Source organism: Bubalus kerabau, chromosome 11, assembly GCF_029407905.1.
Source record: "Bubalus kerabau isolate K-KA32 ecotype Philippines breed swamp buffalo chromosome 11, PCC_UOA_SB_1v2, whole genome shotgun sequence".
Lineage (NCBI taxonomy): Eukaryota > Metazoa > Chordata > Mammalia > Artiodactyla > Bovidae > Bubalus > Bubalus kerabau.
The window spans coordinates 75364776-75388591 of NC_073634.1; the positions used below are offsets into that span (position 1 = coordinate 75364776).

A 23816-nucleotide genomic window follows, 5' to 3' on the forward strand; every position below is an offset into this window, starting at 1 on the left:
TGGAGGGCTTCCCTGGTGGCTCAGTGGTAAAGAATCTGCCAACCAACGCAGGAGACACAGGTTCCATCCCTGGTCCAGGAAGATCCCACATGCCATGGAGCAACTAAGTCTGTGCACCACAACTATTGAGCTTGTGCTCCAGAGCCCAGGAAGCCGCAACTACTGAGCCCACATGCCGCAGCTACTGAAACCCCCACTCCCTAGAGCCTGTGCTCCCCAACAAAAGAAGTCACTGCAATGAGAAGCCCACACAACTAGAAAGTAGCCCCTGCTCACTGCAACTGGAGAAAAGCCCCTGCAGCCACAAACACCCAGCACCGCCAAAAATAAATACATAAATTATATATATATATATATATATATATATATATATATATATATATATATATATATATATAAAAGAATGGTCATGGAGCTACAACAGTGCTGCTTTGGAGAGGAGAGGGAATTTGGGCAACCTCTAGAAGCTGGAAGAAGAAACAAGAAAATGGGCTCCCCTGAGAGCCTCCAGAAAGGAATACAGCCCTGCCAACATCTTGACTTTAGCCCAGTTAGACTCATGTTGGACTTCTAATCTGTAAGACTATGAGATAATATATTTCTGTTGTTTTAAGAAGCTAAGTATGAGGTAACTTGTTACAGGAACAACAGGAAACTGGAACCATGGTCAACAGATTTTTGACAAGGATATTAAGACAATTCACTGGAGAAAGAATAGACTTTTCAACAGTGTTGGGACAATTCTTTGGCATAAGAATGAAGTTGGGCCCCTACCTTGAAACACATACAAAAATTAACTCAAAGTGGATCATAGATCTAAATTTAACAGGTAAATCTATAAACGTCTTGGAATAAAACAATAAATTTTTGTGACCCTGGGTTAGGCAATGTCTTAGGTAAGCTACCAAAAGGAAGCAAGGAAAGAAAAAAATAGATAAATTGGACTCTAATTTAAAAGATTTCATGAATCAAAGGAGACCATCAAGAAATTAAAAAGATTATCCAGAGAACAGAGGAAAATATTTGCAAATCATGTATCTGATAAGAGACTTGTATATCCAGATAAGAGACTTCTTTATCCAAAATATATAAAGTGTTAGTCGCTCAGTCACGTCTGACTCTTTGTGACCCCTTGGACTGTAGCCCACCAGGCTCCTCTGACCATGGAATTCTCCAGGAAAGAATACTAGAATGGGTATCCATTCCCTTAAGAACACTAAAAATTCAACAATAAGAACACAAAAAAACCTAATTAAAATAAGGGCCAAAGATTTGAATAGATATTTCTCCTAAGAAGATAAACAAATAGCCAATAAGCACATAAAAAATGCTCATCATCATTAGTCATTCAGTTCAGTTCAGTTCAGTCGCTCAGTCGTGTCCAGCTCTTTGTGACCCCATGAATTGCAGCACACCAGGCCTCCCTGTCCATCACCAACTCCTGGAGTTCACTTAGACTCATATCCATCGAGTCGGTGATGCCATCCAGCCATCTCATACTGGAGTTTAAGCTTTACCATCATTCCTTCCAAAGAAATCCCAGGGCTGATCTCCTTCAGAATGGACTGGTTGGATCTCCTTGCAGTCCAAGGGACTCTCAAGAGTCTTCTCCAACACCACAGTTCAAAAGCATCAATCCTTCGGCGCTCAGCTTTCTTCACAGTCCAACTCTCACATCCATACATGACCACTGGAAAAACCATAGCCTTGACTAGACGGACCTTTGTTGGCAAAGTAATGTCTCTGCTTTTGAATATGCTATCTAGGTTGGTCATAACTTTCCTTCCAAGGAGTAAGCATCCTTCAATTTCATGGCTGCAATCACCATCTGCAGTGATTTTGGAGCCCCCAAAAAATAAAGTCTGACACTGTTTCCCCATCTATTTCCCATGAAGTGATGGGACCAGATGCCATGATCTTCGTTTTCTGAATGTTGAGCTTTAAGCCAACTTTTTCACTCTCCTCTTTCACTTTCATCAAGAGGCTTTTTAGTTCCTCTTCACTTTCTGCCATAAGAGTGGTGTCATCTGCATATCTGAGGTTATTGATATTTCTCCCAGCAATCCTGATTCCAGCTTGTGCTTCTTCCAGCCCAGCGTTTCTCATGATGTACTCTGCATAGAAGTTAAATAAGCAGGGTGACAGTATACAGCCTTGAACATACTCCTTTTCCTATTTGGAACCAGTCTGTTGTTCCATGTCCAGTTCTAACTGTTGCCTCCTGACCTGCATATAGGTTTCTCAAGAGGCAGGTCAGGTGGTCTGGTATTCCCATCTCTTTCAGAATTTTCCACAGTTTCTTGTGATCTACACAGTCAAAGGCTTTGGCATAGTCAATAAGCAGAAATAGATGTTTTTCTGGAACTCTCTTGCTTTTTCCATGATCCAGCGGATGTTGGCAGTTTGATCTCTGGTTCCTCTGCCTTTTCTAAAACCAGCTTGAACATCAGGAAGTTCACGGTTCATGTATTGCTGAAGCCTGGCTTGGAGAATTTTGAGCACTACTTTACTAGCGTGTGAGATGAGTGCAATTGTGCGGTAGTTTGAGCATTCTTTGGCATTGCCTTCATTTGGGATTGGAATGAAAACTGACTTTTTCCAGTCCTGTGGTGAAACGTAAATCAAAATCCTAATATTATACTACTTTACACCCACTTCTGCTGCTGCTGCTAAGTCGCTTCAGTCGTGTCCAGCTCTGTGCGACCCCAGAGACGGCAGCCCAGGCTCCCCCATCCCTAGGATTCTCCAGGCAAGAACACTGGAGTGGGTTGCCATTTCCTTCTCCAATGCATGAGAGTGAAAAGTGAAAGGGAAGTCGCTCAGTCGTGTCTGGCTCTTAGCGACCCCATGGACTGCAGCCTACCAGGCTCCTCTGCCCATGGGATTTTCCAGGCAAGAGTACTGGAGTGGGTTGCCATTGTCTTCTCTAACTTCATACCCACTAGGATTGCTAAAACAAGACAGACAGACAATAGCATGTGTTGGTGAGGATAGGAAAAATTGGAAGCATTGTACCTTGCTGGTGGGATTCGAAAATGGTACAACTAATTTGGAAGATAGTTTGGCAGCTTCTCAAAATGTTAAATATAGACTTATCATGTGATTCAGCAATTCTATTCACTGGTATCTACTCAAGATCAACGAAAACACATGTCCTTACAAACCTGTACAAGAATTTTCACAGCAGCCTTGCTCATAATTGACAAAAAAAGTAAAACCAACAAAACTGAATGGGAAAAGAAAATGTGGTATTTCCATATAATAAAATATTATTTAGTGATGAAAAGGAATAAAGTAATGATACACACTACATGTAGGAACCTTGAAAACACAATGCCAAGTGAAAGCAGTCAGACACAAAAGGCCACATATTGTATGATTCCACTCATATAAAATGTCTAAAATATGCAAATCCATAGAAACAGAAAGCAGATATAAGGAACTGGGGGGAGGGGGGAATGAGTGACTGTGGGTATGAAATTTCTTTGGGGGAATATAAAAATGGTCTAAAATTATATTGTGGTGATAGTTGCACAACCCTGTGAGTACAACAAAAAAACAGTAAATCACACACTTTAAATGAGTGAATTGTATGGTGTGTGAATTACATCTCAGTAAAGCCATTAAGAAAATAGATGTAAAAGCATATAAGCAGGATGTCCCTGGCAGTCCAGTGGTTAAGACTTCATGCTTCCAATGCAGAGCACATGGGTTTGATCTCTGGTTGGGGAACTGAGATCCCACATGCCATGTGGCAGGGCCTAAAAATTTAACAACAAAAAAAGTGAACAAACAAACAAAAACCCATATAAGCATATCCAAAGAGAGTAGAACTTAACTGGTCTAATCTCCCCACCAAATATAGATGAAATATATGAGGTAAAGGATGTATTCATTAACAGTTGGGAGAATTCCTTTCCTGGTATATTAAATATCACTATATACACTTAAAATGTATTATAATTTTATTTATGAATTATACTGCGATAGAGCTAAAAATTATAAAACACAATTGATTTTATTTTATTTAAAAAAAAAACAAACATATAAACATATCCAAGGGGGGAAAGGTGTGGACCATGAACCACAGTCAGAAAGCAAAGGAAAACAGGAAGTTGAAGGGAGCACCCAACCCAGACCGGCTGTACAGTTGGGGAGAACCCTGGCTGGAGGAGGTGTTGGGAGCTGTAAAGTACAAGCACGGAGAGCAGAGGTGGGGACTAGGCCCAGAAGGAGAGACTGAATGCCCCAAAGAATCGTGCTTGCTTCAGTTTCGTCAAGAGCCAGCCTTCGAATGATCTCTGAGAGAAGGTCCTGGAGCCTTGATGAGGAGAGCCTATGACATCAGCACCCGGCCTTTGTGACATAGGCACTAGGTGCCAGGGAGAACTGCTCCAGGAAATGGGGCTCCCAGCTCCCAAGGGGGGCGGCAACGCCACCCCTTAGACACAGTCTCTGTCTCCCAGAGGCTTTCACCAGCTGGCCCCACTGCTACTGCTGCTACTGAGTGTGAAAAGCCATCTGGGTTGGGGCCAGGCTGAGTCAGAGGACATCAGCATTAGGGAAGACAGGGATTAGGGCCACCAGAGTGCCACAAAACCAGGATGCTTGCAGAATCTGTGATTTGGATTTAAGAGAACGAAAACCCATAATAGAAGACCTCCTCCTGGCTGAACAAGGACTGAGGGCAAGACTCAGATCAAAATCTGAGTCAGAGGAGGGGCATATCCACCATTTGTTGACTGTATTTCCCTCTCTCCAAGGTCCCCTCATTGCTGAAGTTCCTTGAGAAACAGCCCAGAGGAACCTTTATTGGTAAGAGTTCCCAGGACCAGAACACCCTCAATTCCTAGTTCCATCTCAGTCTCCATCTCCCAATTCCCCTCCTCTAACTCCATCCTCTCCACCCTACCCTCCCTTGCCTCTCCTCTCGTCCTCCATTCTCACCTTCTCTGGAGCTTTTGGCCAGCTCTTCTGACCCTAGGGGTGATATGGATTTAGGATCGTGGTGAACCAGCCCGTACATAGTACATAAGCCAGAGCCAGAAATGGACCCAGTCTCCCCGTGTCATGGGCTCTGTTTCTTTCTCTACAGATCTTATGGGCTGTGTCTTCCTCCCTGGCCCACCCAGATAACTGTTGCTGCCCCTCAGCTCCCAAGAGGCAGTTCAGATCCTCCGTGCCCTCCACCCCTCATCAATGGCCGGCTGCAAAGAAGTGAGAGACCACATTTAGAGCCAAGCTCCTGCCCGAACACTCAGAGAACCTGCTGCTCCAGGGCTGGGTGGCTCCTTCGTATGCCACCAAGAGCCACACCAACACCAGGCTGGAGCCACATTCTGTGCACAGAAGGTTTTGATTTCTCAGCCACTTTAGGCTTCAGAGATACTGGTCTTGCGCCTGCCAGGTCTCTCATCTCTGGTCTTGACGCCCCAGTCCCTTCCGGATTCAAGGCAATGTTGCCTCCAAACAAGGCCCAGGTGCTGCTACGGAACACAGAGTCCCCTGGACGGCCCCCTCAGGGCCCCTCACAAACTGAAGACTCCCTTTTCTATAACCTACAACCTCAGCCTCGCCAACAATCACTCCGCTCCACCCAGCCATCTTGCTCTCCTCCCCCACGGTCCCACTCTGCGGGCTCCCATCTCTACTCTTCTGACTCAAATTCGGACTTTGTCCTACATCCCTATTCTTCTTCTCTCTCAAATTCCCCCACTTTCTTTCATCAGAATTGCCTCTCTCTCTCCCCTCCCTGTTCTTCCTCGCCTTCCCGCCGGCTGTACCCCTCTGCTACCCTCACTCACTCCTCGCCCTCTCAGCCACAGAACTCCTCTTTCCCCCACTCACCTTGCCAGTCACCTTTCCACCTCGAAGATCTACCTACCTCCACCCTTACGTCCCCGAGCCCCAGCCCACCTTCTCGTGGGGTCCACTCTAACAGCCAGGCATGGCACTCGCATCAGTACAGGAACACCAGGTCCCCTGGGGCGGAGGGGGTATGCGTGGCAAGCGGGAAGGACCCTGCAGAGTTCAAGGACCCAGGAGCCCTGGCCCAAGCCCTGGTGCTCCGTCTGGGGCACCGTCGTATCGCCCACGACCTGCAACTACTGCTTTTGCAGCGCCTGTGGCTAGGCCAAACCGACAAGGCCCCGGTCGTGGAGTACCCTGTATGCCTGGTGTGTCTCCAGCTCCGCACCCCCTCTTGCCCCATCCCCAGGTACAGGACTGGACCCAGGCTGCTTGCTTTCCCCCAGCTGCTGCCCTGTGCCCAGGGCAAGGAATCTGGACCACTCCGCATGGGCATTGGCTTTGGCCTCCGCCTGCCTCAGGGCCAGGCCAAGGCTCTACATCTGCTGCCAAAAAGAAGGCCGGAGGAAGCAGGGCCTCAGGCCAAGGCTGCTCGGGCCAGTGGGTGTCAAGCCCAGGTAGCTCAAGCCCCAGCAGCTCCGGCCAAGGCAGATCTAGGGGCAGGCACCCTCTCCCAGAACGGGAGCCTCAGGTCTGTAGACCGCCAGTCACTAAACTCCACGCGCCATTCAGAGTTTCTAATTCAGGCACCAAAACAGGCTACGGTCCACTTGAAGCCCAGGCCTTCCTCTGCCCCAAAGAGACCTGCCTCTCTAGGGCCCATTCCCCAAAAGTCACCACTCTAGTTCCAGAGCCACGGAGGCCCCCTGGAGCACCTCTTCTGAATCCTACCAGCCCTGCTCGGCTCCAGACCTCAGGGAGCCCCCGAGACACTCTGAAGGGCTGGCTGGCTGGAGGTCAGGTGTGTTCTCCAGTCCTGAACCCTGGGAGCCCCTTGTGGAGTCTGCTTTCTCCTGGCTGAAGAGGACCAAGGGCATCTGAGGCCCCCCACTCAGCCTTCTGTGTATCCAATTAAAAAAAAAAAAGCCTGACCCTGCAAAACTTGTGTTTGCGTCTTGCTGAGCAGATACTGTGGGTGGCTGTACCTGCAGGGTGACCAGAACCCAACAAGGGGTGCAGGAGAGTCAAAGTTAACAGAATGGTCAAGGACAGTGCATGCGGTATATCTGAAGAGATCAAGGGACCCACAAGACCTGAGCAACTGAGAGGTGCAGAAGGCTCTGCCAGGCCCTTCAAACATTTAACTCAATTTGATGGGACAGTCAATGGCATCCCCAGAGATGAAGCCATTGGGCCCCTTCCTCTGGTTACACTTCAGATTAACAAAGACTCATTATGATGTCGCCAGGGGAGCAGCAGACGGTGTTTCCTTGAAGGGAAGGGCAGGCCTAGGGTTCACTGCAGAGAAACAGGGAATCCCCACATTGGATGGAGATCAAAAACCCAAGGGCCCTCTCAGGAGGATGGGGGCTAGGCAGAGACCTTCAACTGCCTGGGGGTCAAGTTGCCTATCTACCCATGAACCCTGAGGTGCCTGGAGAGGGTGTGGGGCGTAGAGAATAGCCAGCTCCCACCTCTGCAAACTTTGGAGGACTGGTGTTCATTGTAAATAGTAGCTTCCTCATACTAGGAAGCGGTGGCATCGGGATTTGAAGCCAGGTTTCTTTTCAAGCCCACGCTGCCTCCATTTAAGAGGCAAGAGAGCCAGAAGTGTGACCTTGGATTAATCACTTTGTCTCAGGGCTGGGCGGTAAACGTAAGGGCTACTGCTTGACGAGTCTGCATGTCACTCTTGAAGTGTGGACAGCACTGATCCGAGGATTTATTAAAGGCTTATTAACCTCCCTTAATCGTTTAGCCTGCCCCCGCCCCGAGCAAGACGTTTCCGTGAAGCAGCCGCCCGCCTCCACCGCCCCGCAGAATGATGGCGTAGGGTGCCAGCATCTGAAAGCGGAGAACGGAATTCACACACCCGGGTTCCGCCAGCCAGATGCCGGCTTGTGCTGACGCGTATCGGTGGCTCTGCGCCTGCGCGAGGAGAGCGGTCTGGGTGCGCCTGCGCGCGGCGCGTCTGCGAGACCGGGTTATACGGCCCCGGGCAGTGTTAGGGATACTTACAGTGTGGTTAGAGTTTCGGCAGCTCGGCGGGTGTGCGAGGGTCTGGAGTCCTCTCGGCAGGGACCGGACCAAGGTCCACAGCGGCCGGGACAGCAGTCGAAGGCCGGGCGCGGCATGTTCCGGGGACCTTGGCGCCGACAGTGAAGCGCGCGGCGAGCGGGATGGGTCGGCGCCGGACGCCAGAGCTATACCGGGCCCCGTTCCCGTTGTACGCGCTTCGGGTCGACCCCAGCGCGGGGCTGCTCATCGCTGCGGGCGGAGGAGGTGCCGCCAAGACCGGCATAAAGAATGGCGTGGTGAGTATACAGGCCCGCTGGGGCCGGGTCGCACAGCGGGCTGAGGGCGATTCCCGGAGGTCTGGGAGCGGGCCGCACCCCCTCTTCGGACCCTGCCCCTCCCGGGTGGGAACCGCGGCGTGCCGGGCGTCCCGGCGCGAATTTGTCTTGAACCACTCACTGGTGAATTGAGAGGCTCCTAAAGTGAAAACTGCGCACAGCGCTGCCTAGGCAGGAACGCTTCAATTCGATCTCAGGAATCAACTCCAGGGGTCGTAACCTGGCTTTCTAGTGGAGGCTGCATAAGACTTGTCTGTCTGCCCACTGGTAGCGGCGAGAGTGAAATATAAGGTAGGAGGATTCTTCACTCTTTTGAGAGTTATCATGTTGTTCTACAGACTAGACGTGATAATCCCAGCCTTGCTTGCTGTACGCAAGAAAGTGAAAAAAAAGTGAAAATGATAGTCGCTCAGTCGTGTCCGATTCTGTTACCCTATGGACTGTAGACCGACAGGCTTCTCTTTCCATGGAGTTCTTCAGACAAGAATACTGGAGTGGGTAGCCATTCCCTTCTCCAGGGGATCTTCCCAACCCAGGGATCGAACCTGGGTCTCCTACACTGCAGTAGATTCTTTACCGTCTGAGCCACCAGCAAAGACCAGTACACATGAGTGAGGCTCAAAAAAGAAAAAAGTTTGGAAAAAGTCTTTAAACTAGAAAATGCAGGTAGCAGAGGGGGTGGGGCTTCTGACTACAGGATGTAAGTTTGCCCTTGAGGTGCTCTCTGAACCTTGCTTGTTCTGGTTCCCTCTCCCACAGCACTTTCTGCAGCTGGAGCAGATTAATGGGCGCCTCAGCGCCTCTTTACTACACTCTCATGACACAGAGACACGGGCCACCATGAACTTGGCGCTGGCTGGTAACATCCTTGCTGCAGGGCAGGATGCCCACTGTCAGCTCCTGCGCTTCCAGATCCATCAGCAGAAGGGCAAAAACAAGGCAGAGAAGGCAGGTGAGAGCCTCCCCGCTAGCTTTGGGCAAAGGGTTAAATTAGTGAATTCTTGCTCATCTTGGTCTCTGAAGAAGTGGGGCTGGAGGTGGGATTATGGTAGCAAGAGAGAAGCTGATGTTCACCACTGGAAAGGGCCAGTAGGACTTACTCTAGAAGCCTGGAACCTGGCAGGCTGTTTGTGTTGCAGGTTCCAAGGAGCAGGGGCCTCGGCAAAGGAAAGGGGCAGCCCCAGCAGAGAAGAAGTCTGGCGCTGAAACCCACCAGGAGGGGGTGGAATTCAGCGTAGAGAATTTGCACCAAGTGCAGACAGACTTCAGCCGTGATCCACTGCAGAAAGTTGTGTGCTTCAACCATGATAATACCTTGCTTGCCACTGGAGGGACAGATGGCTGCGTTCGTGTCTGGAAGGTGTGGTTTGGGGAGGTAGAGGATGAGTGTCAGTAACGGCAAGGCCAGAATTGTGAGAAACTGAACCTGGGTCCTGGGAAGCTTGTGAGTAAAGCCTGCATCGAGTGGCCATTAGTAGAGAAGAGGAGTGGGTATCATTTGCACTCTTGCTGGGTACCTAGGCTGACTATGGTGGTGGTTTGGCTGCAGGTACCCACCTTAGAGAAGGTTCTGGAGTTCAAAGCCCACGAAGGGGAGATTGAAGACCTAGCTCTGGGGCCTGATGGCAAGGTGAGGAGGTGACAGGGTGGAGAAAGTAGGTGATTATGCTGCTTGTCCAGTAAGTGGATCCCCCTAACTGTCCATCCTTGGAATCTTGATCCCTAACTAGTTGGTAACTGTGGGCTGGGACCTTAAGGCCTCCGTGTGGCAGAAGGATCAGCTGGTGACACAGCTGCACTGGCAAGAGAACGGACCCACGTTTTCTAACACGCCTTATCGCTACCAGGCCTGCAGGTGTGAAGACCCCAGAGGGTGGCTGAAAGAGGCACAGCCTAGATGTGGTGGGGGAGTGGGAAAAGGCCGGGGGGAAGCTGGTGGGGAGGGGATCGGAGCCTTGTTGGGTGTTACCCCAGACCTGACCAGGGTACAGGAGGGCTGGGCAGGCCCCGGGAGCTGAACAGCCTCTTGCCCGGCCCCAAGGTTTGGGCAGGTTCCAGACCAGCCTGCCGGTCTGCGACTCTTCACGGTGCAGATTCCCCACAAGCGTCTGCGCCAACCCCCGCCTTGCTACCTCACAGCCTGGGATGGCTCCACGTTCCTGCCCCTCCGGACCAGGCCCTGTGGCCATGAAGTCATCTCCTGCCTTAGTGTCAGGTATGAGACAGTGGTGGCTTGGCTGGGTGTGAGGGTGCCCGGGGCAGCTCGGGGAGACATGCTGCCCACATCCCTGGGGGCTGTTGCTGCTGCACAGGATTCCAGGACAGTGAGCGTTTTTTTGTTGCAGTGAATCGGGCACTTTTCTGGGCCTGGGCACGGTCACTGGCTCTGTTGCCATCTACATAGCTTTCTCGCTCCAGGTAATGGATGGACCTGGGCACAACTCTGAGGGCTCTCTGGGGTAGAGATTCTAGGCCTCCTTCACAGAGTGTGCACGAAGGTGTGGGGCCCAGCCTGTAGAGGGAAAGTCTGGGGGCGGAGGGTGTGTTTTTCAGAAGGAATCTTCCCAACTGGTCTTTCCCTCACTAGCTTTCCTCTTCTCCCCAGCGTCTGTACTATGTGAAGGAGGCCCATGGCATTGTGGTGACAGATGTGGCCTTTCTGCCTGAGAAAGGTCGTGGTCCAGAGCTCCTTGGGTCCCACGAAACTGCTCTGTTCTCTGTGGCTGTGGATAGTCGTTGCCAGCTGCACCTGCTGCCCTCACGACGTGAGTCCTTGAGGTGGGGTAGGGGTACCACTCCCCCTTTAGCTGGAGCAGAAACTTGCCCCCCGGAGAATAGGATGCTTGTCTATAGTCACCTGTCCCCTCCTTGAATGGTTCTGTTCTCTGGGCTGCAATGCCACTCCTTTGCCTTCTGAATTCTTCCCTTCTCCCTCCTGCAGGAAGTGCTCCTGTGTGGCTGCTGCTGCTGCTGTGTGTTGGGCTTATTGTTATGACTATCCTGCTGCTCCAGAGTGCCTTTCCAGGTTTTCTTTAGCCTCCCTGCTCCCAGGGAACCAGGGGCCTGGACACTGCCACCTTCTAGACCAGAACAGGGGCCTGGAGCCCACTGCTCACTCCACCTGGGTCCACAGCTCAGGTTGCCATGGATGAGACTGATGGGCAGTACCTGCCCTTCCCAGTTAAAGCCTGGCTCTGGCCCTGTGCAACCCTGAGTCCTGGGAACCTTGCGTTCATCATCTGTGGATCCGCCCAGGACAGTGGTGTCTGAGGGCCAGGCCGTACCACTTGCCTCCTTCCCTCTGTCTACCAGGGGCTCCAGAGTTGAGCTTGAACTTTTTCTCCAGAAATATGTGAAGATGCCCAAGAATTTGGAGGCACTGCTGTGCTGTCCTTCCTGCAGAAACAATCATTTTCTCCTCGTACCCCACAGCCTTATGGCCAGTTGCTCTTCACATGAAGCCCTGGGATTTGCTGGGGGCCTGCACTGGCCTGGGACTTGCTATTAGGGAAGGAAGGAGCAGAATGAAGATCCAGGCAGTAATCTTTGGGTTCCACTGGGTAGCTCCAAGCCCACCAGGCTATATGCAGTAAGTTCCTGGAGAGTCTGCCCTAGCCTTGAGGAAAGGGAAAAGGAACTTCAGCTCATTTGGCAGGAAAGGTTGATATTTAATAAACAAGGGAAGACTGAACTAAGACTCTTGTCAGCTCTTGCCTGCCTCTGAAGGGGTAGGTGACCTGGGGCCCGGCAACTCCGCCGGGTGCTGGAAGATGGCCTCGGCGCACTGATGCAGGAAGCGGCTCATGTAGCAGTGCTGCCAGGGAAACAGTCCTTCCAGGAAGCCGATGTGGCCGCCCCGGGCCGTGACTAGCAGCGCCACGTGGAGAGAGTGTTGGGCAGCCTGTAGGGGAAGAGCTGGGGCGAGGGGAGTCGGAAAGGAGGTTAGGAGCCCTGGCCTCTGCCAAGGGTCCAGGCGCTCTCCACTTGCACCTCACACATGGCCCATTTCCCCTGGGGCCTAAAGCATCTGGATCCCCGGTGCTCACCGTCCACGGGGGAGAAAGGGTCATCAGCTGCGTTGAGACAGAGCACAGGGATCTGGATGGCATTGACCTTGGTTCTTGGACTGGCTGCTCGGTAGTAGGCAGCACAGTCTTGATAGCCAAAGACCACAGCTGTGTAGCGCTCATCAAATTGGCGGATGGTGCGGGCCTGCAGGTGGTGGAAGGCGGGATAGGCTAGGATGAGGACAAGGGAATAAGATGTGGGAAGAACAATATGGGGCAAAGGGGAGAGCTGGAAGACTACACCTGTAGGACAAAGTCGACATTCACCACGTTTTCCATCACCTTTCTGTTTCTGCAAAAGAACAGAGGTTTGGCTCTGCACCCAGACCCGACCCGGAGCCACCCTCGGTCTTAGCTCGATGGAGAAAAGTACACACACGGAGCTGACCCGAGCACCGGGAGGGCCTGGCATGTGCCGTCCTTCCCTGTTCTCTGCCCTTTGCTGCTCATCAGGACCCTACCGGTTCACGACTTGACAGAGCCCAGCAGTGAGGCGGTGATTGAAGAGCAGTGAGTTCAGGGGGGTCTCCAGGGAGCGGGTGGTCTCAAAGGAGTCCCAGCACGCAGACAGAGTCAGTGCTGCCACCAGGCCTGCTGCCCGTCCCGTCCGAGCCAGGTGATTCAGCACTAATATCCTGCAGGGTTGGACCAGGCCGTGAAAGAAGGGTCTGCACTGGGCAGTCAGGACTGGAGATGGGGAGAGGATGTGGAGGAGGGAAGAGGGGAAGGAAGACTGGGTTAAGTGAGGCAATCTTTACCCTCCGAGAGAGATGCCCACAGCCAGCAGTGGGGCTTGCGGGTAGCGACTCTTTATGTGGTTGATGACTGTCACCAGATCTTCAGTGTTGCTGGCACAGAAGGCCCTATGAGTCTGAGGCAAACCAGATCATTGGGTAGAGAGGGGGGCCTTGGACAGAAGGCAGAAAAATGAAAGGACTCAAGAAATGGAAGACAGGTAGGTAGAGGTGCAGGACCCAGGATATCTGAAGGGAGCGGAGTAAAGGGCCACTAGAGGAAGGAGGGTACTCACCAGAAGTTCTTCCCCGCGGCAGCCCCGGTTATTAAATACAACAGCCCTGTGGCACACACAGGTACATGTTAGCCAGACCCTCCCTACAGGCTCTTCTCCCCTCCTGGTACCTTTCAGAAAGACCTCAGTCATAAGGTGCCCTTCATATGGCACCTTCTCCCCAGAGCTAGCAGGGTCTGAATTGACACCGCCCCCATCCCACCCCACCACACACACACAATTACAAGTTATTAGACATCACCCAGTTCTCTGGGCTGCTCCCATCCTTACCTGTAGCCATCCTTCAAAGCTTGATCAACTAGGTGCAAGATATATGTCTCCTGACTACTGCCTGTGATGCCAGGAAGCAGTAATACAGTGGGCTGGGTGCTAGGGTCGGGGTACTGACTGTTAGACTGGCTGGCCCAGTCTAGGAGGATCTGTCCTCCATCTGGGGTTTCGAGAACTTCACTGTGGTTTTGGAGAAAAGGGCACACAAAGATACTATTAGGATTAGGAACTCCATGTACTTCAAAAGATTTTTCACCTTCCTCTCCCTCCCCAATCAACTCCCACAATTTCTCATCATTTGAGGGCACGTATTGCACAAAACCTGAAGATCATAAGGTATAATGGGGACATAAAAGATTGAATATTAAATTACCTCATGGTTGTACATAAGCCCTTCCATATAGCCACCCTGGTTACCCTCAGCACACTGAGGTAGATGGAGTGAAGGTTACCTCCATTTTAAAAGAGGTAGATGAGGGACTAAGTTGGTGGTCCAGTGGTTAAGAATCCACCTTCCAGTGCAGAGGACGTGGATCCGATCCCTGGTTGGGGAACTAAGATCCCACATATCATGAAGCAACTTAGCCTCCATGCCACAACTACTGAAGCCCATGTACTCTGGAGCCTGCAGGCCACAACCTGAGCTTGCCTGGCACAACTGGAGAGTTAGTGTGCCACAACAAAAGATCCCAAGTGCCACAATTAAGACCTGACACAGCCAAATAATTTTATTCCCTATAAAGATTTCCTTATATTTGCAGCTTCCTATTCACTCCATCTGTTTCTCTTACCTCGAGTAAGGGACTATGGGCCGGGACTGCAGTAAGACTCTGAAGATGGTTTGTAGCCGCCCCTCAAAACACCAGAGTGTAGGATAGAAAGTCTCCAGAGTGACTGGACAGTGTTGCTCCAGGAAGGCCAGAAATTGAGACCCAGTCACCAGTTGTGGCCGCTGTAACCACAGAAAACCGTCGGCCTCACTCCCCTGATATTTGCACCAAGCCAGTGAGGTACCCAACACCAGAGAGACCTCTTCCCAGAGGCCAGCCTGGAGGGCACTGCCTCATCTGGGGGTGAGAAATCTAGCATACCTCAATCTGGAGTCCCACTAGAGCTCTGGAAACTCCAGACCTAGAGTGCCACCTCTCCAGAACTGACCCTGAACCAGCTTCCACGCTCAGCCTTTCCATGCCCCAAACCCATTTTGGAGATAGCAAGTAATATAAGTTACCCAGCTGATCTCCTGCAGGAAAGGTTGGGGTCCTGAGCAGAGGCTGAAGAAATGCAGTACCATTCAACCTGTGACTTCTGCCTTACAGTTGAATTACCCACACTATCATCTCAAAACCATCTCTGGCCACGCTGGCTCCTGATTTTCGTGCTCCATTGTCACATGTTCCCATCCCTTCCTGTGCATGCTTGCAACTGCAGGGCTTCTTTTTACCGCAACACCTCGTTTTCTTAACAGCCCCTGCTGTTGACTGTACTCTAATGGAGGAATAGTCCCAGTGTAAACAGATTTTCTCTTCCTTCCTCCCAGCCAGGGGGAAGGTAACAGGGATAGGATGAGGGGGCAGATGAGGTCAGTGGGTGCTTAGCCCTAACTTTCAACCCCTCTGCTTGGTTCTTCTGGATATATATCAAGTAAATGAGAGGGCCTTGTCACATAGAAGGCTTGTAAATGGGGAGTATGCTGTACAAAGACAAAAGGTCTCAGAGTCAAAAAACAGAAATGGCATTTCTGTTGCAGGCCTGAGGGGACCTGAGGACCAGACTCCTGTCTCTTCCTGTAGTCAAAAGGGGCTAAGTAAGTGATGAACTTGAGAGGCCAGGTTGGTAGTATGACTGTTGTGACTCATACCTTGGTTCTTAAGCCCTGGAATAATAACATCTGTGATTCACTATATGCTATTTGCTAGCACTAGGCTAAAGCCAACCTTACTGTAAATGAAGAAACTATGACAAAGGTTAAGTTGTTTGCCCAGAGTCACACAGCAAGCAAAAGGCAAAGTGGAATTAATAATGATATTAAGCAAAACATTCTCTGACATAAATTATACCAATATTTCCTCAGGTCAGTTACCCAAGGCAATAGAAATAAAAATAAGCAAGTAGGACTTGATCAAGCTTACACCCTTTTGCACAGCAAAGGAAACCATAAACAAAATGAAAAATCAACCTATAGAATGAGAAAAAATATTCGGTAAAGAACGCAACCAACAAGGGCTTAATTTCCAAAATACACAAACAGTTCATACAACTCAGCAACAACAAAAATAGACAACCCAATCAAAAAATGGACAAAAGACCTAAATAGACATGTCTCCAAAGAAGAAATGCAAATGGCTAATAGGCACATGAAAAGATGCTCAGCATGTCTAATAGAGAAATGCAAATCAAAACTACGGTGAGGTATAGTGAACTACTACCAATCAACATGACCATCATTAAATGCTCTATAAATAATAAATGCTGACAAGGATGTGGTAAAAAGGGAACCCTCCTACACTGTTGGTGGGAATGTAAGTTGGTACAGCCACTATGGAAAACATTATGGAGGTTCCACAGAAAACGAAATCTCGGATTACTGTATGATCCAGCAATTCCACTCCTGGGCATACAGCCACACAAAATTCTAATTCAAAAAGATATATTCTATGTTCATATGTTCACAATAGCACTATTCATAATAGCCAAGATATAGAAACAAACTAAATGTCCATTGACAGATAAAAAAGATATGATACCTATATACAATGGAATACTACTAAGTCATAAAAACCCAGGAAATAATGCCATTTGCAGCAACAAGGATGCAACTACAGATGATCATACTGACTGAAGTGTGCCAGAAAGAGACAAATACCATGTGGTATCACTTATATGTGAAATCTAAAATATGACACAAACAAACCTATCTTCAAAAGAGAAACAGACTCATGGACTTAAAGAACAGATTTGTGGTCACCAAGGGGGAGGGGCCTGAGGGAGGGTTGGAGTGGGAAGTTGGGTTAGCAAATGTAAGCTTTTATATATAGAATGGATACACAACAAGATCCTACTGGATAGCACAGAGAACTATATTCAATATCCTATGATAAACCATAATGAAAAAGAATATTTAAAAAAATAATATATATATAATATAACTGAATCACTTTTCTGTACAGCAGAAACTAAGGGAACAAAGTAAATCAACTATACTTCAATTTAAAAATGTAAAAAATATGTATTATCTCTAATACTAGTAAGATTTGTTGAGTGCTCCTTATGTGCCAGATACTGTGCTAAGCACTGTACATGATTATATCCTGTAACCTTCACAACAGCTGTTTGAGATATCTTTGAAAATCCACACCTCACAATACCCTATAAACCTTACTTATGATCCCCCTGTAGAAACGTGTATGAATGTGTCACAGGGCACAAAATGTGCCAAAGCCAGTTAGTGGTAGAGCTGGGAATTGAAACCCAAGTCTGTCTGACTCAAGAGTTTGTGCTCTTAATCATTTTACTATATTATCTCCTAGTTGCCAAGATTTTGAGTTATCAATCTATTAAATATTTGGTCAATCACCTCAGAGGTGTAGAACAAAGTGCTAATAAAATCACAGGTTTGATGTATGTGAGTTTCCTTTTAACTCTATTAAAGTGTTTCCTGACTTATCCCTGAGAATTAATGAATAAAATGCCATTAATCACTGTTGGTGAATCAATACCAATCCATTGCCAAGCTGGACAATCTGAACAGCATGTCCTCAGATTTTAACCAGGATTTGGAACTCACAGAAGGGCTTGTAGTATATAGTGGCAGAGGTCTCTGATTTCTCTGTGGCTGTTTGCAAACAAAGGAAAGTGTTTAGTTAAGGACAACTGTGTTCTGAAATAACAGACTTTTCAAATCAGACATGTAAGGTGTATAGGGTATTGTAAAGTTTTGATTTTTAAAATTGCTTTTATTAAGGCAGAAATAATACATAGGATGTATAAAGCTCTGCAAATATAGGAAAATTTAGGTAACATTAAATTTCCCCATAGATCTTTTTAAAGGGCTTCAATCAAACTTCAATCAAACTGAGTTCTTGTTAGACTCAGCTGCTGCTAAGTCGCTTCATTCGTGTCCGACTCTGCAATCCCATAGACGGCAGCCCACCAGGCTCACCCGTCCCTAGGATTCTCCAGGCAAGAACACTTCTCCAATGCGTGAAAGTGAAAAGTGAAAGTAAAGTCGCTCAGTCGTGCCCGACTCTTCGCGACCCCATGAACTGCAGCCCACCAGGCTCCTCCGTCCATGGGATTTTCCAGGCAAGAGTACTGGAGTGGGTTGCCATTGCCTTCTCCGAGACTCAGCTACTTTGAGTTTAATGAAAATTAAAAGATTTTGATTGGGGGGATATGCAAATTTCAGTGAGAATAAACTCTCCAAGTTCATTAAAATCATCCTCTTCAGATTTTTCCATTGCACTATACATGGAGAGCCTAGAACTTAAAACAGGGCTCAATGAGAAAGGACAGTTAGGGTATTCCTGAGATAGGCAGGAACCTCTGCCAGTCCTTCAGAGAAGCAAGGTCCTACTGATGGGGTGATGTTGGGAGTTACCACCCCACAGACTGGTTTCTTCATTCAGTGCAACTAACGAGGAAGTCAGTAGACTGCCTAAAAAGAAAACCACAGTGTGTGTATCTCCCTGTCACCTCAGGATACCTTCCACCCCGCCTTTCCGCACGCGTTGGTCCGCATAATAAGCAACAGCATCCTTCCGATGCCTGAAAGGCCCAGCGGGTATAGGGAGTACGCGGAGAATGCAGAGAATCTAGGCAAAGAATCAACTCTCTTTTCCGTGTTAATAGCAAAGCTGAGCCTGGTTGGAGCGCAGGGCAGGAGTAGTGGTGGGGTTGTGGCGTCAAAATTTCACCTGGACCTGGACAGCCAACCAAGCCAGCTCCCACAAAGGGCTCGAGCCCCGATTGGAAATGGCCCCTGAACTCCAGTAACCTAAACCCGCCAGCGAGAGCTCTGGACCTGCACCTACCTGGGGTACCCATGTCCAGTAGTAGCCCAAGTAGAGGGCAGCGCCAAGTCCCAAAAGCAGAGAGAAGGACTCTGTCCAGGTGTCGTCCTGGGGGCTCAGCATCTTGTGTTGCCGAGTTTCGATTCCCAAGTTCTTGACTGGATCCAGAGCTTGAACTTCGATTAATGGGCCCGCAGGTGCGCGCTGGGCCCCGCCCGTTACACGCCATTGGACGGCCTGTGTAAGTTCGGCCTCCACCGCCTGGCGGTTCGGGGATGTGGGCCCCGCCCACCGGCGGCGGGCGTGGCGAGGGGCGGTGCTAGGGCGCCGAGTAGGTGGGCGGGCTGCGCCGGCCACTCTGCGTGGAGCTGACCCGACTGACCTGCGAGTGGCTTTACTTCTTGCGGCCCTGGTCTCGCGCCTCTGCGCCTCTTCCTTCCGTTTCACGGTCACCGGCCGTGCAGCCTCTTGTGAGGACTAGCGACCTGCAGTCGCCATCTTAGTGAGGGGCAGCTCCAGTTCCTTTTTCCTCAAACCCTGCCCTGGCGCCGCGGCGAGGCTGACAGCCTGGCTAGAGTCCCCCAGCCATTCATCAGTCACACACAAAGGGCACAGCCACTCGTGTGGTAACATCCTCCCAGTCCCAGTGTTCAACCATACGCAGTGGTCCTCGCACTAGGACACATTCACACTGTGACACACACGGTGTCACTTAGGGTTCCGCTACTGAATGAGTGGCGTTTCACACTGTCACATTCACATGGGTTAAAGCCACGCATAGTGTCACTCTATGCTGTCCACACGTAAAGTAGATGTTTACTCATCACTCTACCAGCTTGGGATGCTGTTCCTGTCTTCACTGGGAGATGGAAACAAGTCAGTAATCTACTAGAGCAATGGCTCTCAATCCTGACTGAAGATTGGAATTGTGCGTGACTTTCTAACACTAGAAGTGCCCAGGCCCCACCTCCTGATATGGTTGGTCTGGAGAGGAGCCTAGGTATTAATATAACTCACAGGTTTTCTGGAAGACTCTAATGTGTAGTCAGGGTTGAACCCCTGCAATAGGGTATGGTGCTAGATAAGGGAACTACTAGCTGCTGTGAGAGCCCTGGGGAAGATGCCCAGACTCCATGGATCTGAGAAAGCATACCCAGATGTTAAATGACAACACATTTAAGGTGAATTTTTTTTTTTTTAAAGGAGTTTCCAAGGCAAGGTGGAAGAGGGGACAGAGTAGTTGTTCCAAAAGAACAGCACAAACCAAAGCCTGGATGTGAGGCTTCTGAAAGGAACCAAAATAAACTGGGTGTTGCTGGAGCATATGAGATGGTCAGGAATCTGGTGTGGGCAGCTGCATAAGGGATGCTAGAGCTTATCCCATGGGTGGAGGAAAGCCATCCAAGAGTTTTAGTGGGTGACTTGATTGGGCTTCTCATGTGGTGCTAGTGGTAAAGAACCTGCCTGCCAATGCAAGAGACATAAGAGATGCAGGTTTGATCCCTGGGTGGGGAAGATCCCCCGGAGAAGGAAATGGTAACCCCCTCCAGTATTCTAACCTGGAGAATCCCATGGACAGAGGAACCTGGCAGGCTACAGTCTAGGGTCATGAGCTGAAGCGACTTAACATGCAGGGGTGACATGAGCAGAGTTATATTTTAGAAGAAACATTCAGGCTACTTGGAGAATGGACTGGAGGGGGATGAGAACAGAAGGTCAGTTAGAGGCTGTTAACAGAACTTTGGCATGGAGCATGGCTGCCTGGCCTGGGGGAAGCTCAGGAGAAGCCTGAAGATTATTAAGATAGGAGGCAGAATTGATAGGACTTGGTAGTAGGTTGGAGGTGGGGGAAGAAGGAGGAATCATAAATGACCCCCAGTTTTCTGACTATGTAGATTCAGGGATGCGTATGGGACTTGACCCTGGGATAGGGAAATGGGGGGAGGGGAAGTTTTGAGGAGGAAGATGGTGTATTCTGACTCAGACACATAGAGGCTGGGGTGCTGATAGGTGTTCTAATTGTGTTTTCTTAGATTCTGAATTTGTCTATTTGGCATCAATTAATCACAAGGCCAAACTAACAGCCAGAGTTGTTCACCTCCCTCCTGCAATCCAGAGGCTATCCTCTGGGATTTCCCTGGTGGCCCAGTGGTTAAGACTCCCAAGTTGGCATTGCAGGGGGTGAGAGGTTGATCCCTGGTTGGGGAACTAAGATCCCACATGCTACACGGTGCAACCAAAAGATTAAAAAAAAAAAAAAATTCCTAGAGGCCATACTCTGAACCACTTCCTTTATCCAACTCTCACACACCAAACCAATATTCTCCCTTTCCTAAACCAACCAACTCTTTAACTAGGGACGGACTCTGTGCCCCCAAAGCCCTCTGAAGTTTTTCAAGCTAGTCAACCCTAAACTGTTCACCCTGCCCTGTCTTGCTTTTCTAGCATAATAAAGGCTGTGGCTTGTGCCTTCCCCTTGCTCCTTTCTGCCTCTGACCTACATTGGTGCTTCCCTCTGTGATCCTGTTTGGTAAGCTGTGCCTCTTCTTCTTAAAGGAACTGTAACATTAAACTTCTCTTTCATTGGCATTGACCTCTCTGTGCTGTCATTCAGTCACCTTTAAAACTTAAAATCTGAGACAAGTCAGTAGGCTGTTCAGCTCCAGAAGTGTTCTGGGACTAAGAGATTGCATTTGAGATATGGTAGTTATCAGCATTCAGATGATACATTAACTTGTAGGATTGCCATAACAAAGTGCTGCAAACTGGTATCTTGAAAAACAGAAACTTATTGTCTCACAGTTCTGGAAACTGGAAATTCAAGATCAAAGTGCCAGAAGGATTGGTTCCTTCTGAGACCAATGAGGAAGACTCTGTTCCACACCTCTCTTCTAGCTTCTGGGGGTTCCCTGGAAATCTCCAGCATTCCTTGGCATGTAGAAGCTTCACTCTAATTTCTGCCCAAATCTTCACATGCTGTTCTTCCTGTGTGTGTTTGTGTGTGTGTGAGAGAGAGAGAGGGAGGGGAGAGAGAGTATGTGTGTGTGTGTGTATGCGCACATGCCTGTGTATGTGTGTCCAAATTTCCACTTTTTATTGGAAAAAAAATATTGGATTAGGGACCCAACCTACTCCAATATGACCCCATATTCACTAATTATATCTGCAACCACCCTATTTCCCAATACAGTCACCTTCTGAGGTACTAGGGGTTAGGACTCTAACATACGAATTTTTGAGGTACCGAATTCAACCCAGGAGAGATAGTGATGGAAGCTATGTGAATGGAAGAACACACGAGCAGATGGGGAATGAGGAGAGAGCCCAGAGGAACTCCATGACACAGAAGAAACTAAAAAGAAATGACTGGAGAGAGAGGAATAGTGTCGCCAAAACCAACGATACCATAACGAAAGGAGGTAGTGTCCAGCAGTGTCCACCACAGGAAGGAGGACCAGGTGACTTTGATGAGAGTGAGTTTGTTGTTGCAATGGACTCTGATGAGAAGGAGCTGATCGGGAGAGGGAGAAGTTGAAGACTCCAGGGAGATAAGTCATTCACTAAAAAGGTCCTGACCCAGTGAGTGAGAAAGTAGTCTGAAGCCTCGTTGGAGGAACTGGCCACTGTGAGAAAACTGGGGATACTCCATCTGACCGCAAAGCTACAACCACACACTGCATCACTGTACCGGCAAACCATCGCCCTTGAGATGATGCTTTCCCAGGTCCCCTCCCCCCACCGTGGCTCAGATGGAGCGACCTCTCAGGGCTGTGCAGTCACAGGCGCACAATGATACCTTCCCCGGAAGCCGACAGCTGCAAGTGTCACCTGAGCATCACAAACAGGAAGAGTCCACACAGATACCCTAACAGACACACCACTAACATCCTGTAGTGTCACACACCCAGTCAGCCAGTCATGCACTGACCAAACTCTCTCAAGTACTGTCATGCTGGATACACGGCCACACACAACACCCCTCCCTTCGGTGTCACCAGCCCCTCATCCATACAGCTACATACACAGTCACAGTCCCTCAGGCTAACAGTAAGTTACCTTCTGTCTTGTCACACACATCTGGGTCCCAGCAGGGAGTGGGCCCCCCAGTTAAATATGCTTCTTATATACATTAACTTCATCATCTGTCTCTCTGCCTCTCTAGTTGTCTGTATCTGTCACGCGCGCACACCCACATACATATATATACACACACCACACACTCTCGCCGGGTGTGGGCCGGGGTCTGCGGGGCGGGGCGGGGATCCTGCCCGCGGCGCTGGCGCTCGGGACTCTGCCCGGGCCAGGGCGGCGGCCGCAACTCGGACGGCGACGTGGAGCGGCCACGTGGAGCGGTCCGGGGGAGGGCCAGGCGGCGGGAGCCGAGGCGCGGCGGCGGCGGCGCACAGCCTCCAGCGACGACCCAGAAGGACCGGCGCCGCCGCAGGTGGGTGCGAGCCCCGCCCGGTGGGTGGCCTGGGACCCCGCCGCTGGCAGCCGGGCGATGCTGCGCGCCGCGGGGCTGGACCGCGGGCGGCGGTGGCCTCCTGGCTCTGGGTCGGATGCTGAAGGCGCAGTCCCTCCGCCTCCCTTGCGGCTCGGACGCAGCAGGAGCGCCGGCTCCTGCCTCTGGGCCCCTCTCCGAGGTTACCCCTGAGAGCAGGTAGAGGGAAGGCCTGGAAAGGGAGACCTGAGACCTGAGCTCCTTGGCGGTGATGGGTCGGGGTGGGGGGTGGGGAGGGTGAAGTTCATCATCCCCCCAAAGGCTTTTCCCTTCTGGTCTTATTCGTTGCTCTGACAATCCCGGGGGGAGGGGGAGGCTGGCAGGAGTTTCATCCTCATTTGACAGAGGAGGAGAAGGAGGAACCGAGGGTTATCACCCTGATGGAAATGGCAGGGGAGCCCAGCTCTAAGGTGTGAGATTTCTTGGTCTGTATAGCCATTGCCTCTTCTCTTGCGAGGGGACGGGGTTGTGCTAGAGTCACAGGCGGCTCTGGAGGGAGGAGTTAAGGGAGAAGATGGAGTTCCAAATAACTTCCGACAGTATTAGCTGGAAATGGAATGGATGCCCTGTGAGGTGCCAGGCTCCTGTCCTGGGAAGTCCAGTGGAGGCTGATGG

General features: G+C 50.0%; 3 protein-coding genes across 4 annotated transcripts; 2 read left to right on the forward strand and 1 right to left on the reverse strand.

The window, feature by feature from the left end:
* The first annotated feature begins 5308 nt into the window (after nucleotides 1-5308).
* Nucleotides 5309-6653, forward strand: PRR30 (proline rich 30). Its single transcript, XM_055539143.1, has one exon. It carries the CDS (start codon nucleotides 5457-5459, stop codon nucleotides 6651-6653), a length of 1197 nt encoding a protein of 398 aa, XP_055395118.1. The 5' UTR covers nucleotides 5309-5456.
* A 1295-nt stretch (nucleotides 6654-7948) lies between these two features.
* Nucleotides 7949-12012, forward strand: PREB (prolactin regulatory element binding). 2 transcript variants are annotated; one of them, XM_055540703.1, is made up of 9 exons: nucleotides 7956-8282; nucleotides 9081-9273; nucleotides 9461-9681; nucleotides 9871-9951; nucleotides 10052-10176; nucleotides 10363-10536; nucleotides 10667-10739; nucleotides 10927-11086; nucleotides 11263-12012. In XM_055540703.1, exons 1-9 carry the CDS (start codon nucleotides 8148-8150, stop codon nucleotides 11355-11357), a joined length of 1257 nt encoding a protein of 418 aa, XP_055396678.1. In that variant the 5' UTR covers nucleotides 7956-8147; the 3' UTR covers nucleotides 11358-12012. The 2 variants fall into 2 exon arrangements, with proteins under 2 accessions (XP_055396679.1, XP_055396678.1); XM_055540704.1 differs by lacking the exon at nucleotides 10927-11086 and having other exon boundaries at nucleotides 7949-8282.
* Nucleotides 12013-12024: 12 nt separating this feature from the next.
* On the reverse strand, nucleotides 12025-18954 carry ABHD1 (abhydrolase domain containing 1). Its single transcript, XM_055540705.1, has 9 exons — nucleotides 18722-18954; nucleotides 14480-14640; nucleotides 13689-13868; nucleotides 13419-13464; nucleotides 13147-13259; nucleotides 12850-13023; nucleotides 12632-12680; nucleotides 12368-12533; nucleotides 12025-12236 (listed from the first exon to the last, which is right to left on the reverse strand). Exons 1-9 carry the CDS (start codon nucleotides 18821-18823, stop codon nucleotides 12025-12027), a joined length of 1203 nt encoding a protein of 400 aa, XP_055396680.1. The 5' UTR covers nucleotides 18824-18954.
* Nucleotides 18955-23816: the final 4862 nt, after the last annotated feature.